At 38.9% G+C, this 22040-nt stretch overlaps 1 protein-coding gene and 1 long non-coding RNA gene across 3 annotated transcripts in view; both read left to right on the top strand.

Moving 5' to 3' along the window:
• Nucleotides 1-12968, top strand: part of optc (opticin) — a 46188-nt gene extending 33220 nt beyond the window's left edge. The window contains exons 4-7 of one of the 2 annotated variants that reach the window (XM_042406331.1): nucleotides 8661-8819; nucleotides 8922-9115; nucleotides 10450-10545; nucleotides 10849-12968. In XM_042406331.1, coding sequence (XP_042262265.1) covers nucleotides 8661-8819; nucleotides 8922-9115; nucleotides 10450-10545; nucleotides 10849-11016 — 617 coding nt within the window. In that variant the 3' untranslated portion in view covers nucleotides 11017-12968. Of the gene's footprint in view, nucleotides 1-8660; nucleotides 8820-8921; nucleotides 9125-10449; nucleotides 10546-10848 lie in introns of both variants that reach the window. The other variant, XM_042406330.1, reaches the window with a different exon arrangement.
• Nucleotides 1673-5697, top strand: LOC121894032. Its single transcript, XR_006095469.1, has 3 exons — nucleotides 1673-4182; nucleotides 4399-4559; nucleotides 5353-5697. It is a non-coding gene; the product is annotated as an uncharacterized LOC121894032 (long non-coding RNA).
• Nucleotides 12969-22040: the final 9072 nt, after the last annotated feature.

Raw genomic sequence — 22040 nt, 5'->3', positions numbered from 1 at the left:
GAAATATCTATATTTATGGGAGAAGTAAGTTAACTGAACTCTCTTCAGTCACATATGTAAGGATTAGGGGTGTTTTGACATGTATTTTTCATTTATTAAGCTCACAGATGTGTACAGTACGAGCAATGTGTTTGTGCATGCAGACTACAAAGTAAAGAAATGTTCTAAATAGCCAATGTGCTGAAGTACAGATAAATTACAAGAGAGCTATCAAATATGTGTAAGAGTGAGCAGTTTTAGCAGTTATATTACAGTTCCCTTATTAAAGATTTGTGGTGCACAACTTAACATTACGTATGTGGCTCTACTGGAGTAGACAATATGTTGGGACCTTTTTCAGAGAATTTTTGCCTTAATGTTTTTCAGGTCTACTCGCTCGCACCACCACACTGGCTTCCTTCACATTGTTCACCTGTCACAGGCTGGTAAAATGTACCAGCACTCAGGGGCATGGAGATATATGTAGTAAAAGTTTAAGTAAACAGATTCTTACTGAATTTACTTAATTTATTTAAGACATCTGTTTTAAACTTTCAAACCTTTTTTCTTTTATTACAGAATTTCCAGGGGACCAGAGTAGAGACCTTGTGAGACACCAGGGAAGACAGCCAGTGGATGGAGTGTCGCTCACCCTGAATGCTTTTGCTGGGGTTTCATGTCTGCTTTCTGTGTCTCTAACAGTACCTACCAGTTTTTCAGTGCAAAGGACTAAGACACACATGGTGCTGGGTCTTAACAATTATTGAAAAGTTAATAATAATAAAGCTGCAAGCAGCGTTGAATGGGCCCTCGTGCCTCCGCGCACGTCGGGCCGCGGCGCAGTCGAAGGGCTTCAGTCACGGGCATGTAGATGTCTTCAGACCCGGGCTGTTTTCAGACAGTGCAAGAAGGAGATAAACATCACTTCCTTTGTCCACTGTTTTGCCTGCTGCTGGGACTGCTTCGCTAAAATTTTTTAGGGGGTGTTATTCAGCCAGTTTGTTCAGGCCTGGACTCTTTTCAAACATGTAATGTTTGGTGCAGACTGGAGCATGTACAATAAAGTTATCACAACCTCCTCTGTCATGACGAAGCATCAAATCTCAACGGTGTGAGGATGAGAATTTTCTGCAGAGTGAGACATGTCTGTCTCACCTGTGGCATCAAAATTATGCAAGTTTTGGGCCCATTCACTTGAATTTCAATTAGTAAACAGAAAACTGTTGATGAGTTTGTGTGTAAAACAAATTGATTTCCTGATTTTCATCAAGCTTATTTTTAGAAAAGTAAAGACTTTTAACCCACATGACCTGGTCAAAGTTTGATTGAAATGTGTACTGTCAGGTGTGGAGAGACAATAAGTAACTGCAGCTGGACACAGAAAAATATTCATATATTTGAATGGAGGGTGTGAGTGAACTGCTAGGTGCTCGGGCCATAATAAAGGAAAAACTGCAGTACAGAGCTACAAATTTTAGTTTTGATTTTATTTTTCTGCAGCACTTTATCACTAAACTGTCACTCTCACTCACTGAGCTCCACTCAACCCCCAAACCCACCCACCCCCCTCCTATTCTCTCTCCCTCTCAGTTGGAGAGGAGAATGTCACTCTTCTTGTGAAATATCCTCATAAATCCCATGACTTTGGCCAAATACTACATTAAAAATCACATTTTTTGTAGGAAATTACATTGCAAATCCATTGATACAGGTTTCAAAGTGGTCAGACTTACCGTTCAACGCTGCTTGCAGCTTTAATTTAGAATTTGGATTAATCAGTGATTACATACACAGTCTGCCCTAATTCTTCTGTTAGAAAGAATGCATAGATGGATAGATGCATTTAGGATGCATATAACTGTGTGGTGCCACACAGTTAAATGCATCCTATCAAAGTATGACAAGATGATATCAGTACAAACAACTGTAAACAAGAAATAAAAAATCCAAGACACTTTGAGTCCTGAGTGTCTTTAATACATTTTAATGTGAATGATTAGAAGAGATGGTTAATTTTTGTACAGTACACATATGAAACATGTACAGTGGCTTATACAGGTCCCATAAATTGAATTCTTCATCATAAATCATTGTGGTATTGTTTTGTTGGATTTGTATTCATCACTGATGGTGTTGGCAACACGGTCTAATTCTGTAAGTAAAACAAAAAAAAAACAAAACGCAACAATTCATGAAATAAAGTTAATCTTACTTGTGTATTGTGCCCCCTTTCTGCCACTGTTAAAAACCTATTAAAATGTTGAATATCTTAAGTAAGTGGAGGGAGTTATAAAAACCCACTAACTCAAAGAAATAATGTGTTGAATGATGTTTTTTCTGCTTTAAAATCAAATAAAGGATGTGTATTGTTATTAATCATGGGTGGTAATTAATTGCAATACATTTGCAGTTAGTACACAAATAATTGATTGTTACTTGGAATTCTCACTTAATTAGCTCAGTAAAACATTATGGCAACCTGAAACTGTCTTGTAAAGGAAATGAAGTTCTCAATTTACATTCTAATGTTTCAGTTTGAGGCGAGTCCCCTGAACACAACACAAAAAACATGGCTACCTTCACAATATGAAAACCACATCTACGTCTTCAATTTTCAGTAGTCATAGTGAGGTTGTTGGACTGCTTTCAGAATTCCTTGTATCACGTAAAATGTCATCACATTGTTTAGGTGTTATCAGACATGAGTTGTATATGAATACAACTCCATGTAAATTACCAGAAGATTTAAAGTATTTCAAATGTATAACAATAGGTGATAAGATGCTAAGAAACTTGAATTTGAACAATGTGTTAGTTTCACAACCTGTCCAGTGTGACCCGGAGAGTCTAGTACGTTGAATGAGGAGAGAGGCAGTTACCCTGATCCCATTTCACTGCAGAGATGCAACCAGCTGAGTGTCTTGGTGCAGGTCGGTAAGGTTAGGACATTTATCAATGTTTCAATGTACAGGGGACAAATCCCCATCAAAACTGTATGATAGTATCACTACTGTATGTATGATGTACACATATATACTGAATTGTTTCAACTTTCACTGAGTCACAAAAATCCAACATGCTATACAGTACAATGTATCACTGAAAACATTGTGACCTTCCACTATTGTGAGTTTAAACAATGTTTGACTGGTTTAAAGTTTTACATAAATGTGGGAAGCATTAGGCCAGTTGAATTATACTTAGCCTGTTCTTGTTGATCCTCTGTAGAGCAGGGGTGATGAGAAAGAATTCATTAGAAAATGAGGGATGTTTGCAACACTTGAGGCCTGCTATATGATCTATGACATTAAATAATGTGTGATGTCTGTTAAATTTGTTCTCTAAAATGCTACTCATTCTCCATTAGGAAGGCTTTGAAATTGCAATAATTCTCTTGACAGTATATACAGTGCTGCTTGATAGTTTGTGAACCTTTTAGAATTTTCCCTATTTCTGCATAAACATGAGCTAAAGCATGATCACATTTCCATGCAAGTCCTAAAGCTAGATAAAGGGACATCAATTAAACAAATGAGAAAAAACCTTACACTTGTTCTTTTATTTATTGAGGAATATGATCCAATGTTACATATTTGCGCGTGAGTTGGGTGTTTGCTGCATTTACATTGAAAACCCCTGGGCTGGTTCCGCCACCTCTGCTTCCTTTTACATAATTTTATCTCCAAAGTGTGTAAAAGAAGTATGAATTACATTAATTATTTAGGCTATTTCTTTTTTTATTTAGTTTAGCTGTCCTTAAATTGACCTCTGCAGCCAACACGCTTCAAAACGTGTAACTTTTACTTTGAATGTGATCTGTCTCTGTTTCGAGCTCCTGTTTCAATTTTTTTTCTACAAGTTGAATAATGGAACCAGCGGACGCTCCGGCGCGCTGAATTGCATTGCACGTCATAAGACAATGAACTTAGGAAATACCCTGAATACAAAGTGAAAAACTGCAGATGAATTATACTTCATGCACAGACCATAAATGCTTAAAGGTCCAGTGTGTAATATGTGTGGTATTTAGCAGCCTCTAACGGTGAGGTTCTAGATTGAAGCACTCCACTGCTCACCCCTATCCTTCCTAAGACTTTGGAGAGGTTCCAGAAGCTACGGTGATCTTCATAGACAAGAAGCTATTTGCTGAAGATGTCATCGTCCACGACAGCTCCGAGCATTTCTAACAAGTCAAGCAATGAGGTGAATATGTATTTAGTTATTTAGTCTATAATACTATAGGCTATAGCTCACACGTAAGATAGCAATTATGAGTGTTTTATTGTTTTGGTAATACAAGCTAACATTAGCAATGTCATGCTACACAGAACTTATGTTATTTTATTCTAACGTTAGGCATTATTGATAGCGAGATAGCATTGGCAGGATAACGTTACATATTTTATTATCCATTTGCAGAGTCAAGTACTGGAGGTTAGAGGGAGAGGAAGAGGGTGAGGAAGAGGGCAAGTTAGCGGTTCTGCTGCAGGCAGGGCCAGACGAGGGAGGAGAGCAAACACCGGCACCGCAGAAGCAGGGGAAGAGGCTGGAAACCCTCCAAAGGGACCGAAGCAACTGAGGTTTGTGACGTTATTTATACAATTATTTTATTATATTCCTACCCGTTCTGCATGATATTAAAAATGCCAATATAACACAAAGTGGTATTTACATAGCAGCTCTGTGCTTTACGTTACTGTAGTCTGTATAGTTTGATGTATTATCAGTGTAACATGAGTCAGTAGCCCCTTTTACACAGCCCGTTCAAGGCGGGAATACTGCACCGGTAATCCTCCTCGCTGTTCTGTTTAGCCCATATTCAGACCAAATCTGGTGGGGCAGCGTACAGCTGCAGGGTTGAGGGGGTGTGTGGGTGTATTTTTGCTTTAGAAGCTAACCGCTGTGAAACAATAAGAAAATAATGTTTATTGATCTGATTCACCGGCTTCCTCACTACCAGCGATCACCCTCCGGCTCACTCAACCACAGCTGCTCTTTCTCTCTCTCGTCTTTTTAAAATGAGTCAGGAAGCCGACAGAAAAGTCTAACTTTACTTTTAACGTTATCAAACGAAGAGAAATGTCCTCCCCTTGGATCCTCTTTGTGGCTATATTGCGGGTTCTCTGAATAAAAGAGGCTACTGAAAAAATCAGCAACACTATTGAATGATGATATAAATACTATATAGGAACAGTATTGAGCAGCAATATTTTGACTTTTTTGAAAAATCATGTTACTGTTATAGACATGTTTGGGAACACTGCACAGCCTACAATCCATATTCTGCACTACCATTACCATATTTCCAACATATGAAACTTATAACCTATAAAGCCTTATCTGTGTTTTATTTTTCTTCTTCTCTTCTTGAAGAGATGACCTTGGAGGAGCACAGGCAGCTCACTAGCGAACTGCTTCAGAGGCAGCCAGGGCTCGTTTTTGATGCCTTGATGATGCATCAGTGCAGGCATGGTGTCCCACCGTTTGCTGGAGTGGGACCAGGGGGACCATGGTGTACTTGTAGTAACTGTACAGACATGCCTACAGCCAGGGAGAGGAAATGCTGTGGCCAGAACCCTGCAGATTGTGTGAGCCTAATACTGCACTTCACAGTTGCTGTGTTTGGAGGATCAAGTTCCCTGGTCCTCCAAAGACATCACACTGGTTTCACACCTGGCCTCTGAGTTTCCCTCCAGGTCCTCATCAAATATTTATTTGTTACATTTCTGATACTTTATTTATTTTACGCTTGTTCTATACATTTTCTATATTTATATATATTCTGGATAATTATTAAACTCTTTGTTTATATATTCACATTTGTTCAACTTAAATGTGCAAGTTTACCAAATAAAAGATGTTCATCAGATGTGCTGTGATAATTGCAATGATAAACATATTAATATATACTTATACAATGACAGTACTTCCCTGCAGTGTCAGTATATTGTCATTCACACTTCCACCATTAATTTATATTTTCATTATTTATATATTATAAAGCAACAGAAGACAGTAGTGAAGTTGGAATACCACTAATCCTCAGAACAGGGCATTGTAGAACATGTTATGGATTCATTTTCATTGCCACTTCAGGTTATGTAAACTGTAATTCACTAGTTTGAACCACAAAATAAAAATATAAAAAACAACACTAAGAATAATAAAATTTGTAATAAAAATATCTTTTATTTAACAGAAACATTTTTGGACATCCTTTTCAATATGGACAATAAAAGGATAACATAAACATGCAGCTTTTACTTTTAAAACAAACATTTTGACAGCTTATTCTGTGTTCTTCAGAGTTGATTCTGATAAAGACAGAATAATCTATCCAATCATTAGTCTGAACACTAAAAGCAGTGTGATTAAACTTATCCGATCACCTTCCAGCAGTCAAATTGCTGCACATATAATAGCTGACAAGGGTCAGACCAATACCACACCAAAGGTATTCAATTTACTGCTCTGGATGAAGATGCTCTCATGGCAGGAACAACACCTATGATTCACTGGCACTGCTGTTCCTCATCTGCTCCAGGAGCTGTGTGTAGAGCAGCAGCTGCAGGGAAAACTGCTTCTGTGGAAGACAGTACCTTTACACAACAAGTTAATTTACTATTTCATACATTTTATGCAGTTGTACATGTGGAACTAGTGCTATTTAACCAAGAGTAGGACTTACAGGGTAAGTTAATATGCTACATAGGCAAACAAATGTGTATCATTTATCTAGACCTCTCCTGACTTGGTCTGCAATACTTCTGATATGGCGGGTGCGAATGTCACAGACATGGTGAATAATGCCAACCCATAGTGCCTGAGAAAAATAAAACAGCACAAATGAATGAACTTACTATTATAAATCATCTATCTATCTATCTATCTATCTATCTAACATGCTCACCAGAAACTGTTCAACCTTATTCCATGCAGATTTTCATCCCAACAACAGACTAGATCAGATTATTGAATTGATTAACACACTTTCAGCCAGAGACAAGTAGCTATTCAGTGAAATCAACTTTTGTTGTCTTTGGTTGTAATGAAAACCTACATACTCCCAGCCATCAATGGCACATGGTGAAATACCCACTTTACATCACTTCAGGATGAAGATAAAGGCAATACCATGCATCGATGCTGCGGGACCTCTCTCATAGCTGGAGAAACAACAGCAACATCAAAAAAATAAGTGCTTTATGACACAGTCACAAACCCTTGTAATACATTATGTTACGTCCTAAGATGCTGGGATTCTTGGCTGGCCTGGATAAACATACCAAAATAAATAACAGAAAAATTCTACTTCTGACTGATACACGTAAAATTAAAACTCTGTTAGCAATTACATGTTTTTCACCATTGAAACGGGGAAAATGTTACTTGTGTTGGGCTATAAGCTAACCTCCCCTTCCCCAGTGTGTACATGTGCTCCTAAATGACAAATTAGGAGCAAATAATGAAATCATGGAGCGCTGTGAAAAATATTCACAGGATGTATTAACTTGGTGATGAGCAGACTTCTCCTCAGTTTATCTTTCACACTAACTCATTACTCTCACTTACTGTCTTTGGCACATCACCAGAGCTAAATATCTTAGTTATCAATCAATGTGTCGTTGGGTTATTAGCACAACTTCGCCTCCCTGTTGTCTCTTGTCAGACCACCAGCTCAGTGAGAGGCACAAACTGAGGCTAAACTGTGCTAATATTTAACGTTACGTGGCAGTGTTTCTTTTCAGGGAAACTAATGTACTGCTAATAAACATTGTACATCATCTAGGTTTTGAACCATTACCAGCTGGGCAAAATAAATATACATTACACTCTTACCTGTCCAGCAGTAAACAGGAAACTTTGGCGTTAGTCGTCTGCAAACATTTCTCTCATCAGGGATTTTCATCTGGGTTTATCCTCGTTTTATGCTGTCGCTTGTCCCGATTTCGTTTAGCTTCTTCGTGTTTTTATTTCTTTGACGACGACAATTCACGCTCCTGTGATTTTCTAAATAATTATGATCCTCCATTTATCAGATTTTGGTTTCAAAAACTTCTCACAATACAAAATAATTGGTCCGTTCTTCTTCTTCGTTTTAATACCGGTGCATTTCCAGTAGTCGCCCACTGAATCTAAAATGCGTAAGGCCCTCACGGGAGCCAGTGTTAGGTTTGTCCGTTCTGCGCTACTGTAGAAACATGACGATGCAACATGGCGGCCACCGTTGAGGGGGACCCGCTCCCATGTAGATATAAAGGGCTTATTTCCAAGGTAACAAAAACACAACAATTATTATTTTCAGCTGATTAGACACTAATTAAAATATACTTATAAATAATCTATTCAATTTTTATCAAGTCTGCTCTTTTAGATGTTACTAAATACTACACACTGGACCTTTAAAAGAATAAAGATGAATAAAGATATATTTGTTATCTAAACATTTGACCTCTTTTTTGACTATATTGGAATTAAAGCTGGGAATTGATAAGAACCGGAATCGATAAGCAGAATTGGAATCGTTAAAATTCAAACGATACCCAACCCTAATTAACATCATGTGCCAACATAGACCTACATACAGTGTGCATTAAAAGATGATTTAGTATGTAGTTACCCTTTAAAATTTTGTGTGGCTGTGTGCATATGTGGTACAGCTGTCTTCTGTCTATGTGCAGGAATGCCTACCTGCCTGCTGTGTGTATGTATCGGAGGGAGTGTGTATTGTGACGACGCCGGACTGGATCAGATCCCACCCCTGCCCAAAGACACCACCCATTTTTATGGACGTTTCAACAAGATCCGACACCTCAAGAACACAGACTTCATCAACCTCAGTGAGGAATCAGTTTGGAGACTGAGGTCTACTGTAAAGTCTCAGATAAAAACTAATATTCAAATAATGGCAGATATAGACTATGTTTTTGTTTGTTTCACAGATAAGCTGCAGTCCATTGATCTAACTGGGAACCAGATCTCAGAGATGGATGAGGACGCGTTTCGCTCTCTGCTGCACCTCCAGCAGTTATTGTTGGCTGATAACAACCTGCAGATGATTCCTGAGCTGCCAATCACCATGAAGCGCATTGATCTACGCAACAACAGGCTGATCAGCCAGGGGATGCACACAGAGGTATTCAAGGTAGACCCCCTGCTTATATGCTTAGACTTTTAAAAATCCTATTTTAATCTTTAAAAAAAGCTGTCACTCAACCCATTTTACACAGATCTGTTTATCTGTCAAAGGAAGTACCACTACCACCTGTGAAAACCAGTGTGGACAGTAACTAAGTACATTTTCTAGAGTACTGTACTTAAGTAAAAATTTGAAGTACTTGTACTTTACTTGAGTATTTCCATTTTATGCTACTTTATAGTTCCACTCCACTACATTTCAGAGGGAAATATTGTACTTTCTACTCCATTACATTTATTTGACAGCTCTAGTTACTTTTCAGTGTGCAGTCAGGGTCACATTTCAGATGTCTGAGTTGTTTACAGCTCCACCAAATAGTGATTTTTCCCTCTAAACTTTTCACATGGTTTCATTTCAATAAATGTTCAAATGATCCGGTATTTCACCGGAAATCAAAGATTTGAGAAAAAGTTTGAAAACTGAAAACAGATTTGTGTATCAGAACTTTGTTGTTTCTTCTTTCCTCTCCCATTAATCGTCTTTCGACCCCTCAAATTTATCTGGTGACCCTTTGGAGGGACCTGATCCCTAGGTTGGGAACCGCTGGACTAAACTAGCTAACTGTAAATGAAGTGGTTCAAACCAGTTCCACCCTTAGCAGCAGCTACAACAGTAACATGCTGGTTACACATTGATGCTTCAGTATTAATAATCTAATGATGTCATATATAATAATATATCAGTCAGAGGAACCAAACCACTGCTTTTACTGTAATACTTCAAGTACGTTTTGCTGCTAATACTGTGTAATGTACTTTTACTCAAGTAGGATTTTACTTGTACTTTAGTAGGATTTTTCATGCAGGACTGTAATGGAGTATTTTTACACTGCTGTATTGGTACTTTTACTTAAGTAAAGGATCTGAATACTTCTTCCACCACTGGTGAAAACACTTGTATAATGTTATGTCTTCATCTGTATCTAAATCGTCTGGAGGTTTGGGAAAAGCAGGGGAGGCAGGGAATTATCTGTTATCCTGCAGGAACAGTCTCCTCCTTTTATTCTTCTTGCAGAAAACAGCTTGTATCCTTGGATAGTTAGAGCATAAAATGCCCCTCTGGATCAACTACAGTTGATCCAAAGGGGCATGATGCAGACCACTGATTACATGATGGAAAACATTGAAAATGTGAAGAAAATGTAAAGACAATAAATTGTTCAAGATGTAGAAAGTTGACAGTCAGTGGGTGTTGTGCTCCCTCTTATGGATATTTTCATGTATTACTTTTTTGTTATGTGACTGTTTCCCTTTCCTTTCTTCTCTGTGCAGGATATGAGCCAACTAGAATTCCTCTATCTGTCCAATAATAACTTGGATTACATTCCTACTCCACTGCCACTGAGCCTGAGAGTGTTACACCTGCAGGTAGGAGCACAAACATCTATTGTCTCTTCTTCTTTAATGTCTCTGAAGGGAAATGTTCTGTTTTCTCTGCATTAAGATAAAATATGGTAAAATGCCGCTTTTAAACATAATCCAGACAGCAAAATCATTTCCTCAAAAACCTGTTTTGAAAAGCAGTTAGTAGGATAGTGTGAGGTTACAACAGTGATGAATGAAATGATGAAATAGTAGCAAAACTATGCAGAGTCAACAGTAAAATGTCCAATGGCTAACACTTTAAATGTAAAAACATTAACAGCAACTTCCTTGTGCCCCTCAAATCAGAACAACAACATCCAGTCTCTGCATGAGGACACCTTCTGTAACCACCATGACCGCAAGTTTATTCGGCATAACTTGGAGGACATCCGTCTGGATGGTAACCCCCTGAACATTAATCTGTTTGCTCAGGCCTATATCTGCCTGCCACGCCTGCCTGTAGGGAGTCACTGACAGCTGCCGGACACCAGGCTTGAAAACACACTTAAAAAAACACACAAATAATACTAGAATAAAAACTGTTTAGCTGTAATATCTATAATATAGATGACGTGGAATTTGAAGGCCATACTGATCCAAATGTTTTAAACACTCAGCACTTTGTCTACATATTCAATGTCAATTTTTATGCCAAAAACATGTAAAGTCTGTGGGAAGAAACAGCATGACTGAAACTGATATCTTTAAAGCTGCATTAATTGTTTTTTTGGCCACTGGTGGGCAGCAAGACAAGCTGAGGACCACAACAGTGACATATTATCACCTTATAAAGTTGTATATGGTTAACATGTTGGCAAGTTGCCTATTGACAACCAGAGACACAAAGCAACATCAGCATTCATTGCTAGGACACAGTCCTGCTTGTGTCCTGATGAACAGATTAACTGCTAAATAGTCCACTATGTTCACCAGCTAGTCACTAACTCTCTGTCTGCTGTTTGGTGTTGAGTTATTCACTGAAAACAGCTACCTGCTGTTGCAGCAAATGAGGTTCTTGAGAGTTGAGTTTATGGGCCTGAATACTGAAACCAAGAGCAGAAAGAGGCTAAAAAGCTTTGAGGGGAACTGTAGTGTTGGTGATAATTCTCTCTGGGTTCATTCTTATAAGTAACCTTTCACATTAAGCAGTCTTTGATTTGTTGTTAGTATAAAAATATTAATTAATGCAGCTTTAATTATTACTATTTTAATGTGGGAAGAAAGAGAAACAAGTCTCCCCTTTTAACCATCTGAACCCTTGACTGTTTTTGCTTAGTTTTCTCGCCTAGGCCTTTATTTGCAGGCATATGGCATAATTGTTACATGAACATTTCTTAGCCCTGTTTATTATACATTATCCTTTATTTCTTTAAAGAATATGTTGGCCTGTTCAGAAATACCATCATATAGCATGTCAATGATAAACACATTTTCCAGGTCATCTTTTGTGAAAAAATGTAATTGTTCTTTTTTCTGAATGTTCACAGGTTTTTAAGACATAACCACAAACAACTGTATATGAATGGATAGATGAGTGTAAAAATTGGAATGAAATGCATTGAATATGTAAAATGACATAATACAGAATTTCATGGATTTTGTCACTCCTGTTCTTCTTGTTATTTCCATTTGGAAAGAATATGTTTTGAGTTTTGGCACTGCATATCCCATGACGGGATGGTGGGTGGGTGATGCAAACAGGAAGTGCAATGTGCCTGGGATGTATTTGGCCCAGGGGATGTATGCCAGGTCCTCCAGCAAGATGGCAGTGTAACCGGATAATGGGCAAAACCTCCTTTACATTTATTTAGGAAAACAGCAGCTTAAAGTTTATTTACACAAGTTTATACAGACTCTCCTACTCAAGATGATTTTTAGATCTGTTTTAAGCTTACTTTAACAAAAAAAGTGTAATCTTCGATATTCTGAATCTGAACCGAAAATTTCATGGCTCTCAACAACAAATGCAAATCTACTGCCACAAACAAAATTCCGACAAAGACCCCCAGCAAGTGCAGAAATGCTTATGAAAATATAAAAATGCAATAAATGAAAGAGCTGATGGTCTACAGGCGGAAAAATGGCAGAAACAATCAACAGGGTGGACAAAATAGAGCTAAAAATCCATGAAGTGGAAAACAAGATCCAAGAATTGTCAATGTATAACCGACGCTGGGATTTGTGTATGTTTGGGTCAGCTAAAGAGGAAGGAGAAAATGTTTGCCAGGAAACTGTGCCAGAGCTCAAAAGTAAACTACCAAATATCATCTGCAGTGTCCACTGACCTGGTTGCCAATGATGGAATAGACACTACCAGGATTTTGTCTGGAAAGAAAAAAAGAAAAAAAAAAGTCCCCTCAGGAATGAGAATGGGTGCACCAGAGATGGGCTCCTGAAACATGGACTTTTTAAGTGCATGTTTGAGATGCATTCTCAAATTATCAAATTAACAGCATTAAGCAGCAAGAACAGAAGAGGAAATATTGTCCTTGGATATATTTTTTAAATCAAAACAACTAGCTAGCTGTCAACTGCTAACTGCTACCTGCCACTGTTACCAACCTTCCAAAGGAGAAACTGCACTGAGGAAGCTAACAGAAGAGTTATTTTGTGAAGATAAGAAGAGAAATGAAGGGGCCTTTGTTGGTGATATTCTATCTCTTTCCATGAACTGGTGTGATGGTGGTGTGACTGACGTTTGCAGTGACCTCTCCCAGTTACGACTAGGCAGTGTCTTTGTCCATGTCTACGTCTATGTCTATGTTGGGCCTCAGCCATGGGGTCAGACAAAGGCAGGCCTACATGTAAACTCTGAGGCCTAGCTACAAGGCTGCCTCTTTCCTTTGTTCCCTGAAACAAAGGAACAGCGCCATAATGCTACTTACAGACTCCATTTCCCCTGATGCTTTGCAAGTTTGCACTTAAGTGTGAACTCAGCAAGGAGCCTCAGGTTCTCATCTCTGATTGGCAGAGACGCATCAACACCACAGGGAGCCATGATAACGCAGCCATAATATCACTGCCCTTTAAGTACTGTTCGGAAACAAGTCTCGTCCCTTGCCAGTGTATCTGCGCTAAGAGAGGGTCTGCTTTTTCTGTCAGCCAGATTACCAACGGAGGTGAATTGTGCACGTGTGCTTATCCCCCTTTCTTTTTGGAGCTCCTCCCCTCGCTGGACGAGACAAGACTTCGACCCGTGTTCACCTGAACACTATTACCGGATCCATGAGAGACTGCTGTGGCAACTCAGCGCTCTCACTTTACCTGCAGAAGGAAGAAAGGATTTTCTTCACAGAGATGGCACCGCCAGTACCACCCACTGGAGGACCCGTGCTGGTTCTCACGGACTCACACACACACACTGGTTCGCTCTGGAGGGCGACAAAAGTAAGAAGTTGTCTGGGCAAAGATAATATTAGTTTTGTGTGTTTTATAAGCTTGTAATTTTGTTGTGTGATTTGACAAACCGAAGAGTTCCATTTTCTGCTGTTATTCTGCTGCTTCTCCTTTTTAGTTTGTGTTCAACACGCTAGACTGTGTTGTCCCACTCGGGACTGCTGTGTTTGTGCCACCGCAAGTGAAAAGTAAGTTGCTTCATCGGTTCACAACCAGACAACGTGTACAGACTACCATACATATGTGCGTTCTATGTAGATAAAGCAACCGCTGCTCTCCTCTCATGGTCACGGGACCGAGAGTCACTTTCCCTCCTTCTCCATCCCTCTCCTTTTACTAACACACACACACACACACACACACACACACACACACCCCTACATAATTACACACCTTTTTTTACACATCTGATGGTCAGATAGCGTGGGACATAGCGCCACTCTGCCCCCTTTGTTATCTGCTATCTTCTATTGTTCAATTGGGACACTGTGGCCACTTCCACCGGTTGGTTTTCGCGTGACGTGACTTCCTCCAGAAGTCACGCCATCTTGAATCTCGTGCAACGTCATCTGGCCAGATCACGCCCGCTATCATAAGGTTGCGTGGCGTCATCTGGCCAAATCATGTCGGTCATCTTGTGTCACACACACAATTTTGCTTTTTAAATGTTTTGACTGTACACAGCTGCTGTTTTTATGTGTTTCATTTAGTATTAGTTGGAAGTATAGTGTTTGTTAATTGAAAAATTTGTTGACTTTGTTGATTCTTGTGGAGATTAATGAATACTGTCATAGCTTTAAAGAGAAGTTTTTTTGTCATTATTGTGCATGTTTTATTGTGATAAGTGACTGATTGAGAGTGTCAGAGCTTGGACTTATATCTTCACTGTTCACTTAGTGGTGCTGATATCCCAGATGTTTGCTCCCCTAAGTGAATAAATTGTATATGAGACTACATTATAGTTAGGTTATTCGTCCCGGTGGTGCCCGTATTACTAATCAAAATTAATAATCTCTTGATTTCATAATTCATAATTCTCTGATTTATTTATTCTTTTATTTTATTTATTTATAATTATTACCAATACCCAAACGCACTCCCACCAAATCCAATATCTACGTCTGTGTCATCGTGTAGAGTGCAAGGGAAATATGTTGTTTTGGACATTCGTAACAAAGACTTTTGCCAAGAGAAATACTGGCTGGGAGCTAAATCAGCTGAGCGAGCTTTGTCTGCTATGCCCAATGGGCCCAAAGGACACCACGGCCTTGCCTGGAGCTGTATTGGAGAGGAAACATTGAAAGCAGTGTGACAGAACGCTGGGCAAGTACGGAGTGCAAGCTAGGGTAATTGTTAACCCATACAAATTGGCAGTTCCAACAATCATGCCGCCTAATGTTTTTTGGACAGCAAAATGGATTATTTCACTCCCCCATCAGTGCTGGTCACTTGTTGACATGCAAGAGCTGTCTACATTGAACTGAGACATGTACTTTCTTTACCCTTTCTGTTTTTGATAAAATATGACCAAAATCTCATATCTTGATATAGAGAGAGCTAACAACAACTAAACTCATTATGTTCCTGTAAGTGTAATAAAAGCTTCGCAAGTAAAAAGCAGTCAATTATTATTATCAGTGTAATTCGCGCAAAAGATGGACAGACTCCAAATGACAAAAAATACTGCCATAAAGAGTGTGATTTGCATCACAATTAAATAAATAATAGAGCGTAATATGAAACAATAGACATTTTTCTCTCGTCACACAATATATATTATCATATTGCACAGCCTTACTGTATATGACAATAAAAAAAAACTTAAAACCTTCATCTGCTCTGCTCACTTGTGAATAAGGCAAGAAAGGATGGTAAAACAGCATTCTTCATCAGTCCCAAAGCCTTTGTCATAGAGGCAGGAGGAAGAAGGAAGGACATCCACCTTGCCACTGATGAACTCCAGTCCTAAAGGTTGTTTTTGAACTGAAGTAGAAATAAGACATTTTTCTGCAATTTGTTACACACTTGAAAGTATTCAATAGGCTTACTCAAGTTTGTACTTAAAGAGTTATTGTAAGTATATGTTTTTAGGAATAATAATATTAATTTTGGTAGAGAGAGAGAGGGAGAGTACATAAACCTTTATGTATTCAGAGAAGTTTCACTGACAGGAAGCCGCTCTTTTACAGAAACGTGCTGATCACATTCACAGTTACACAGTGGCAAACCTTGACTATTAGAGCTGGGCCTTCAGCTCAGCTGAAATTAGCCTTGCCCCTCCCAAAAAACACACACACACACACACACACACCAAAGAAGTAGCAAAAGGGCAAAAGATTTTGCGAGGGATAAGCGACTATAACACTTAACGAAACATGACGTAAGGTAAACAAGAATAGGCATAATAATCATTTTAAGCTCAGGTATCTTCTCTATACCTACTCAAAGTAAACAAGTCACAAAAAACACAGAGAATTTAGGCTACAAAATGAACTGAAAAGAAACTGGAAATATTAAAAAAGCCACCCAGCACATATATTTTTCTTGTCAATGGATATCACAATAGCTTTTGTCTCTCAGACCGGTGCCAGGATGAAGTGACTGAGGGGGCTGTTAAAAATTGCAAGGGGGCCTTCCTCCATAAGATAAAATTCATTGATATAACCATGCATTAGTCTCAGAAAGGATAGATAATAACATAATGCTACTGTTTCAAAATCAAAGAATTCATTTATTAATCAGAATAATCACAAAAACACTTACAATAAGCAGGGGGAGGCGTGTAGAAACAGCTGTTTGAAGCTTGCAGCTCTCTCTCTCTCTCTCAAACAAACAAAACTACAACAGTCATGTGTGCTGTTATTCTTCATGTACAAATGAAAGAAGAAAAAAAACAGTTGTATCCAAACTTATTTGGTCTACTATTTAGAGCTTTAATAAATGCACTACTATTTGCAAATAGGTTTCCAGGTGGACTGGTTGACAGGACACAACTCCTCACTTAGCATGATGCTAAAAACCTATTAATACAATGGGAAATCCCATAGAAAAATGGCAAAGTTAGCAGCTTTAACATTACGCTATTTAACTTTAAACAATTACTAGATGTGTACACAAAACTTCTTTTTGAACCCATAATAATGTTTAAGATGTAACAAGAGCATTACCAAAGAACATGACAAGGGAGCCTTGAATTAAGCAGGGCTGCCAAGTCTCATGTATTGACGAGTTATTATAGCGAGTTATTCAGACTATCAGGGGAAAAAGACAAATGAACACAAATACATAATGTAATGTATTCCCATACATGCTGCTCAGCGTAATCTCAGTCAGTGGCTCTTCTGGCAGCAGCACAGTATTTTTCCCTCTCCTGTCGCGTCATGCGGGCAGGCAGGAGTGAGTGAGTTACTATGGTTAGGGGGACGCTCTGTGTCTCTGTCGCTCTGAAACTTTCTCACAATTCCCAATAATAGGTTTTTAGGTTAGTTGTGAGGCCATTTCATTCATCCAAATTGTTTGCAAATGTTAGAATTTGAAGATGGCCTTGTGAATATTAAGAATAGCAACCCTCAGCTTTAAGATTGTTTAATCAGGTTTAATTATCAAAATCATATTGTGATGTGTTGTAAGGCTATTTCATTTCTATAGACTGTTTGTCCTTGTTTGACCTTGAAGACAGTTTAGTAGCCTGCAACCTACTACCATTTTAGACTACATAATGTTTTTGTATATATAATTTCAAATATGAAATAGACATTCTTCTGATAATAATTTCCTGTCCTGATCCACCCAATTATATACTGTTGTTGATGCATTCTTGGTTTTCATACCACCCTCAATCTAACTAATTTAGACTAGTGCAGGTGGCTATTTCTTGTCTAAATGTGGTGTAGAAATACAGGAAATTTGTTTTAAATTACACAGTTTCATCTCCTTTTCTAACCTTTAGGACACCACTGCACCCATATAGTTTCGGTCTCATAGACATAGAGATTTAAGTACCCCAACAAATAAGATTTCACATGGTCAAACAAAACAGCATTCTCTAAATCAGTGGGACAATGTTCTGAATTTGATACAGCCTACAGGTCATGTAAACAGCATATTGAATTTGGATATTCTGGATTAGGTCTTATGTAGTATTTTCCAATTAAGACATGTGGGATATGTTGATGTTATTCTGGTTTTCGGAGCATTCTTTGGACATGTATACAGGGCAATTGGAATTTGAGTCTCAATTGGGGTTTTTAACACAGTTTGCAATACACGGCCCTCTTGCCTGTTTACCCCTGCACAGGCAAAATGACATATCCTGGAGCAGGAAGGCAGGCAGAGGAGAGCAATGACAGGAGAGTGGAGAGCTGTTTCAGGTGGACTGGAAAAGCAGAGTGTGCCTTCTCCACAACAAGGACAGAGGGGTTTGGTTATTATCCTGACTGACAGCGATGACTCGGGTTCCATGCATGTATCGGTATGATACATGCATGGAACACAGGTAGCTAATAAGTTGAAAACTGTTCCTCTTTCAAACAACACAGTAACGAGGAGAGTTGAAGAACTTTCAGATGACATTCAGTTTCAGCTAGTGGATAGACTGTGTTCCTGCAAACAATTTTCTATTCAGCTGGATGAATCAACAGACATAGCTAATGCTCTGATGGCCTTAGTTGGCTATCTATGGGAAGGGAAAATACTGGGGGAATTTCTCTTCTGCAAGGAAGTGCCTGGAAGAACATTGGGCAAGGAATTCAAATGCGAATGCATTCAGGTTAGGCATCTATCCTGGGCAGACTAACACCGCATCCACCATTATACTATAAGCACACAACAAGGGATCTCTGAATTTATATGGAGCTTTAAACTCCTCAGTGTTTTACCTACAGCCCAAGGATTGCACAGTGCACGTAGAAATATTGCACAAGGTGCGATTTAACTAATAACCAAATAATAAACAAAGGAAACAAAAAAGAAAAACAATTTAAAACAAAAGGCCCGTTACTCTACTGACTCTGGATGTGGGAAAAAACAGTGACAGTCAATACTGCCATGAAGACAGTCCTATAAAGATAGACATAGTATTAGGCTACAGTCAGGCATATTTAAAAAGAATATTTTTCATAAAATTACCAACCCACTATGTCGTACCTTTAATTAATTTAGATAGCACCCAGACCTGCAGTGTGCTTACTGTCGTGATGCCCAATAGATCATAATCCCACATCAGGTTTACACATGGTGTCTTTTAGCAGATGACGATGACGATGATGGAAGCATCAATGTCAGCGCACATTTACAGTGTCCACTCTCTCCTCAAGGGCTTCTTTCTGAGCTTGCGAACAAATGTTTGGCATCCCTCGTGCTGTATCTACCTTGCTGCACTTCCTCGTTCCGTGGACAGGTGAGAGAGAGAGAGAGAGCACTCACTTCCTATGTCCCCTATGTAGCCTTCCCCAGGGTCCTGAGGGCATCCTCATTACACTACCTTTTGATTACCCTTTGTTGATCACTGCCTTGATCTTACAGTATAAAGCGTTTCCATTTCTTGTGCTCTGGGTCAGTCTACTGTATCAGACCAACTCTGTGTCAGTAAGCTCACCACATTTACGGAATGCTATTAAAGCACTTCCACCACAGCAAACTTTGAACAAGGACTTGAGTGATTTGAAGGACTTGAGTTTCTTCAACAGACAACACACACCATTACCTCAGTAAAGGTGAATTAGCATAGTTGTTAGCATTCCCTCTGTGTAACATCACTTAGCAAACTTTAATGGCTGGCTGAAGCCACGTTATTATGGGACTTTTGTTAACAGTTTAATAAGCATGATCTCAGATCATATTTCAAGATTGTACGTTGTATGTATTATGAAACTGAAGCAGGTTAAATTTTTGTTGTTAATATGAGTATGTGAGGCACCACAGAGGAAGTCCATGGTCATCTTAGTGCATAGAAAGTTAGTGTACCATCATGTTTGTGTTGCATTTGTTCTCCTTATGATTACTTTTTATCATTACACTTGTTCATCTCTTGCTTCAGGTCATGCATCCCTGTTAAGTCACTGACAATAACAAACTTAAACATGCATGTTGCCACCGTTCTGGTGAGTGGAGGTGTAACACCACCTGAAGTCCTATGGAGGTTCACCTCTTGCAGCAGAATATCAGACAGAAAGTGGGCTTCAGAACACAAATACAGCACCACCCAGGAAGCATGTATGGAGGGGGACAGCAACTTCTGCCTTCAGCTGATGGAGAAATTCATCTGAAGGTAATACGCTGTGTCTGCAGCTGCGTTTTTCAGTTGTCTGTGTCATGCATATCTGACGGAACAGTACGCTTCTATGTTAATCAATACAGCTGTCAACACAGCATGTGTACCAGCTTGCGTGTCGTGTGTATATGTGTGTAACCACAACCTTAAATGTATTTTGAGGATTCAAGTCTATTTTCCTCCATTTTAGACACGTAACTACAGTCGTGTATTGTGCATTGTGTAATGCTTCGAAAATGTGTGTGACCTACACTCAAAGCTGTACCTGACCGCTTCAGATGAAGTACTTGCTGCTGCTGCTGCTCTGCTAAACGTGCTGCTCACATTACACTTTCTGTGTAGACACGGTGTTAGACTTTGCTGTGGACAGTAGAGGCCTGAGACACTGAACATCACTCCAAATCTGTCAAACACCTAGAGAAGGCTCATTGGGCTTTGGTAAAGTTGTTCCTTCTTGGGCCTTTTAAGTTGGTCACTGAGGCAGCTTCCAGTGTCACCTTTCAGCAAGAAGACAACTGATCAGCAAAACTTCACTGTTTGTGTCATGGACTTGAACACAAAGGTGACACAGTGGCATGTGACAGTGAATCAGAAAAATACTATATCTTACCACACAGGCCAACTCAGTGACAGACAAGACCTTAGTCAAACTGTGTGCGCATGAGAGGGCAGTTTACGTCATGCTTCATTTGCAATTCAGACTCAGGAACGACCTGTCATTGCGACCTTATACAAGCGCATTGTAACATGGGTTTTGAAAAAATGATCTAAATAAAGGTTATTGTAAGAATGATGATTATTATTCCAATTATATGAAAAGATTAATTAAATTGAAGGTGAAAATGTATGTATGTATGGATGTATGTATGTATGTATGTATGTATGTGACCAGAAAACGTATGAGAGGCCAAGAGTGAAACATAGCTCACATGGCCACTCCATAGTGAATCACAAGAATTATGCCAACATGCTCATTACGTCATGGTGTGTCACAACCCATCTGTGTAATAGACTGTTTAGATATTATTTCTAGTATCCATTTTGTCTCCATGTAAAGGAGTGAAGACAACCAAATATTGTAAATCTTCTGCCACAAGGTGTTTTTTATGTGAGTGTTTATTACTATTATTTTTTATTTAATTAGTGGTGATATACTTTTTTCAGGATTTTGTTGTTTAGTTTTGTCATGTATGCCTTGTTCGTCATTTAACTTCTTGGGACAATGTTGGAAATAAGTGTTTTCACTTTAACATGTTATCAGTTGCATTTTTTTACGTCTGTAATTCATAAATAAATCATCATATATACACCGAATACAATCAGCACACCACTGTTGCTACCTCATTTTCTTTCTTTCTTTATTCTTTTGCAAATTGTTTTCAGCATTTTCAAATGAGAGGCAAGAGGACAGGGAGAAATAGAGAGAAGAAAATCTTCAAGGGTGCAAAATCAGACACAACTACTAAACAAACACGCTCACACCGTGGGAGTTCCCCAGAGATAAACTGAGCTACTGACACAAGCGAAGTGCTTTCAAGAGACTCTCCATAACCTGTTGTTCTCCTTCTCCTTTCCACAAAGTTAGGTTGTAAAAAATAGGCAATAAATGAAAAGTGCAAGAATCGCCATTGAAGTTCTTCTCTACACGTTACATGTTGTGCTGTCTCTGTGTTATGGGTGTATAAATAACTAGAGGTCTGTCTGCAATGAGGTGATGAGTAAAGTTTTAGCTCAGTAGTCAGCACAGTCGTCTATGAGCTGGGAGACTCCAGTTCGAGACCTGGTGTGGGGACTTCCTTCGTAAAATAGTTTATTCATAAACACTTATTTT

This window comes from Thunnus maccoyii, chromosome 3 (assembly GCF_910596095.1).
Source record: "Thunnus maccoyii chromosome 3, fThuMac1.1, whole genome shotgun sequence".
In the NCBI taxonomy this organism is placed as follows: Eukaryota; Metazoa; Chordata; class Actinopteri; order Scombriformes; family Scombridae; genus Thunnus; species Thunnus maccoyii.
This window is presented reverse-complemented; position numbering and strand designations above follow the sequence as displayed.